Source organism: Octopus sinensis, linkage group LG16 (genome assembly GCF_006345805.1).
Source record: "Octopus sinensis linkage group LG16, ASM634580v1, whole genome shotgun sequence".
Taxonomy (NCBI): Eukaryota; Metazoa; Mollusca; class Cephalopoda; order Octopoda; family Octopodidae; genus Octopus; species Octopus sinensis.
In genome coordinates, this window is record NC_043012.1 from 30,967,289 (window position 1) to 30,971,756 (window position 4,468).

Below are 4,468 nucleotides of genomic sequence, written 5' to 3' on the forward strand. Positions count from 1 at the left end.
TGTATGTATGTATGTATACAGGTAGGTATGTATGTAATCGTTCAGAAAAAGGACAAATTCGTTGATAATAAACAATTTTTAAAATATCAAAGACCAGAAAATTATTTGATGAAAATTTGACAATAAATAATCCGTTGGAAATACAAAAATAATATTCATTGGAAGGATTTTTAGATTTTTACTCTTACTTTGTTTAGGAAAGCAATCCGACACACACACACACGCACGCACACATACACACACACACTCACGCACACACACATAAAAAGGAATATCTGTTTAAACACTCCTCAAAGAATTTTGCTTTTGTTGTAAAAGTCCAAAGTTCTTGTGTTCTTGCTCCAGTTCTTCTCTATGTCCTCAGAATCATTGTTAATGGCGCTAGCTTTGCCATTATTCAAATAAATATCCCACTGTTGTTTGTGTTGCTTTGTTTTTCAAAGTTCTCTATTTAAACAAAAAATGGTCCAAAATAAGGAAGAAAAAAAAAGTTCTCGATTACTTTCTTGGAAATCAATCTAAGAATGAAGAAATGAATGATGATTTCCACGCCATATCGACCAGAACAATTCCCTTTTTCAATCGTCCAAGAATTGCTGCAAATCAAAGTTGACTTTGGCGAGATTCCGACTCAGTTCTTATAATGATAGCTTTCAAGCATTTTATGATTTACAAATAATAAAAATAATGATGATGATGATGATGATGATATGATGATGATGATGATGATGATGATGATGATGGAAATTAAATAAATAAATGAAATAGCGATGGCGTTCATGGTTGTATTTCACAATATAATCATGACACGTGTGTATATATGTATACATATGTGTAATTAGTTTGTATGCACATACGTGTGTACATGCTATATACACACGTGTGACGATGAGTATATGTTAATTCCAAAATATTGATTCAATTTGAAGAATGAGGGTCCGTTTGCTTTGTTCCTGGGTACCTATGTGAACATACATACATACATATATGTGTAAATATATATATGCATGTATGTGTGTATATATATGTGTATATATATATATATGAGTGTATATATATATAATTCGTTTTGACTGCTTTTACAATTTTATTATGACGCATGAAATATTCATTGCAATGATACTTCAAGGCCACCATAGTCCTTGTCACATGGTCGCTTCCTAGTGCTATCTTAGTTGAGTCCTCTTATGTAATCATAAGCCTAGCTTTCTTGGCTGTTTTATTAATAGAAGTTTTTACAGTAATTCAAGGCCACCATAGATACTTTCTAATAAATCGTTTGCGTAAGTTGCAAAAAAAAAAAGTTGATTTCTAAATTAACAAAAATTCTTGAGATAATCCAAAATCATCAAATATGATGTGTGTGTGTTGGTTTAGTGGTGCTGATCGAGCCCATGCTGGAGCTCTGTATTGGTGCATATACGGTTTTTGTTGGATTTTTTTTTTTACATTGGCACAAAGAGTTTATATTACATTGGCACAAGGCGATTAAATCGTTACCAGTAATATACTGTGGGTGTCTATCCAGTCACTTCGTTATTCCGAAACATTTTGGTCACGTGGTGTTTCTTTCTTAATGACTTTTCGTCTTCATTATCACATTGCAATTACGATTAATTCTCTTAACTGTTTTTTTTTGTTTTTGTTTTCTTGTAGCTGTTTAGCCCGGGCCGACGCTGATTGAGCAGGCTTACGTAGAATCAAAGGCCTTCCACCTGTGGTCATCACGTCCCATCGTTGGTTCAGCCATGGTGTATCTAGGACTACATTGTCCGAAAGTGTCCTCTTTCAATTTATTTTTTTTTTAATTTAAAGACGGCAGCAATTTGAGGAAGATTTGGCTGTTATCGCTAGCAAATCAAACAACCACGTAGAGGCTGTCGCTCTGTAGTCATCGTCGTTGCTTTATTGTTATCATTATTGTTATTATTGTTGTCATCATAACTTTGTGAGTTCGACGAAATGGTCATCTTGAACGTCAAAGTTCGGTTTTGGCGTCGAGAAATCTGTGGAGAAGTGAAGGCTTTCATTCTGCTCCGGTTCCACCGTCAGCTGATGTTGTTGTTGTTGGAAATAGAGGTGGTGGTGTTGGGGCTGTTTGGTGAGTTGCTGTTTAGGTTGATGTTGATGCTGATGATACTGGTGTTGTGGCAGTTGGTAAGGATGATGATGGTGGTGGTGGTGGTGGTGATGATGGTTGCGGCGATGGCGACGGTCGTGGACGGGGGCGGAAGGGCTGTTGGTGCCGTTAGACGATCGAACCCCGGTGGCGCTATCGGCGAGATTGTCATTGCTACCACCACTACTAACACTACTACTTCTACTACGACTGTTGCTGCTGCTAGTACTGCTACTGCTACCACTATCACTGCTGTTACTGATGCAACAACTACAACCTCCACAACCACTGCTACTGCTGCTGCTGCAGCAACAACCACTTCTACTACCACCGCCACTGCTGCTGCTGGTCACTTCCATATCACTGTTGGTTGTTGTTATTAATAGCGTGAATTTTGTTGCCATAGTCACCGTATATCCCTGGCGCGTAGAGAGAGGAGCTATTCCCGTTGCTATTGGCGACAGCATCCCCGTCGTTGTAGTTATTGGCTTCGCGGCGAAGGAGGCGGCGGTGGTGATGGTGGTGGTGATGATGATGGTGATGATGACGGAAGCGGTTCGGTTCCTGGCGATAACCGGAAGTCGTGACTGGTTCGTTCTCCTGCGACATGAGAAAGTCTTGAAGAAAACTGGTATCGGTCACCCGTTTAAGTAACCGGTCTGATTCATCATCATCATCATCATCATCATCATCATCATCATCATCATCATCATCCTCCTCATCATCATCATCATCACCATCATCATCATCATCATTCTCACTCTTAACAACATCATTTTCGTCGTCTTCTTCCATTTCTATTTCGTTTGCAAGTAAGACCTGTTGTTGTTGTTGTTGATGTGGTGGTGGTGGTGGCGTTGGCGTTGGTGTCGGTAGTAGTTGTGATAGTGGCAATTGTTGTGCTGGTGGCGGTACTAATGGTGGTAATAGACGTGGTAGCGGTTGTTGTGGTTGCGTTGGTTGTAGCTTAGGTTGCAGTTGTAATGACTGCTGTTGTAATACTACTTGTTGTTGTTGAGGTGGTTGTGGTCTCTGCAGCAACGGTTGTTGCTGTGGCTGAGGCTGTAGTTGTAGTGGATGTTGTTGCAGTTGTTGTCGGTGGTGGTGATGATGATGATAATGGTGGTGGTGTTTATGTTGTGAAAGACGTGCAAACAAACCCAGGGTGGCCAGCTTTTCGGGGATGTCACCAAACTCCCCTTTACTTTCAGCGGTGTCCATCAATTTAAGGGCTTCACTCAGGGTCCAGATGTAATTGTGGGCGAAACGCAGCGTTTCAATTTTGGTCAATTTCCCTTCGTCTGAATAATTTGGTAGAACTTCTCGAAGACAATCCAAAGCATCGTTTAAGCTGTGCATTCGAGAACGTTCTCGGTCGTTGGCTTTCATTCGTCTGTTTCTCTTGATTTTCATCACAATCAAAGGGTTACAGTTTCGAATCCGTGACTTGGTGTAACGCTTTTTCTTTGCCGTGGGTCCGTTACGTCGCTTCGCACCGCAGTTTTTTTCCGGACTTACTTGTTTTCTTTTCAACACGTCAACGGAATCAGTTGACGAGGATATTATTGGTATTGACGATGGTGGTGATGATGATGATGATGGAGATGCACGAGACGTTAACGGTGAAGAGGACGATAATGATGATGATGATGATGTTGGTGGTGATCGTGATATTATCGGTGGTCTCGTTGCTTTTGTCATTTCCGTTATTTTTCTCCTTGTTGTTGCTTTTGTTCTTGGTGCTGCTAATGATGATGATGATGATGATGATGATGATGATGATGCTGTTGTTGTTGTTGCTTCTGCAGTTGTGTTAATAGAGTTCGTTGGCACGACAGTATCCTTGCACTGTGCCCCGGAGGTGGGTAACAAAACCGGACATGCTACGGCTGCCTTCATATCCGGTTGTTGCTGAGGTTGCGGTTTCGACTCTTGCTGAAGCTGAGACTCAGGCTGTCGTTCATTTTGCGGTTGGTTTTGTGGTAATAACTGTTGCAGGTTCGATTTTAACGCGGGCACTTTGTGGTCGCCGGTATAAAGAGGAGAAAATGACAGCGACGAAGATGAATAAGGAGATGATATTAATGATGATGATGATGATGATGAATGATGATGAGGAGGGGGAGGAGGAGGAGGAGGAGGAGGGCGAAGATGGTGTCGACACAGACAATGGGCTGTCGACAACTGTACTTAATTCCATGCTCTTCTCCGGCCGTGGATAGAGGGGCTGGTAGCGGTGGTGGCTGTTTTGGTATTGGTGTTGACTGTGGTTGTAGAGGAGGTGGTCATCGACATGAAATGCGTTCGTCGTGGGGCTTTCGGGCGATAAGGTCGGGGATTGAACCGACG

General features: G+C 41.5%; 1 protein-coding gene across 1 annotated transcript; it reads right to left on the minus strand.

The window, feature by feature from the left end:
• Positions 1-1,436: 1,436 nt before the first annotated feature.
• Positions 1,437-4,150, minus strand: LOC118766550 (bromodomain-containing protein DDB_G0280777-like). Its single transcript, XM_036509960.1, is given in 2 exon segments — positions 1,437-2,484; positions 2,486-4,150. Coding segments are annotated over 2 exon segments (2,079 nt in total). The 5' UTR covers positions 4,019-4,150; the 3' UTR covers positions 1,437-1,938.
• Positions 4,151-4,468: the final 318 nt, after the last annotated feature.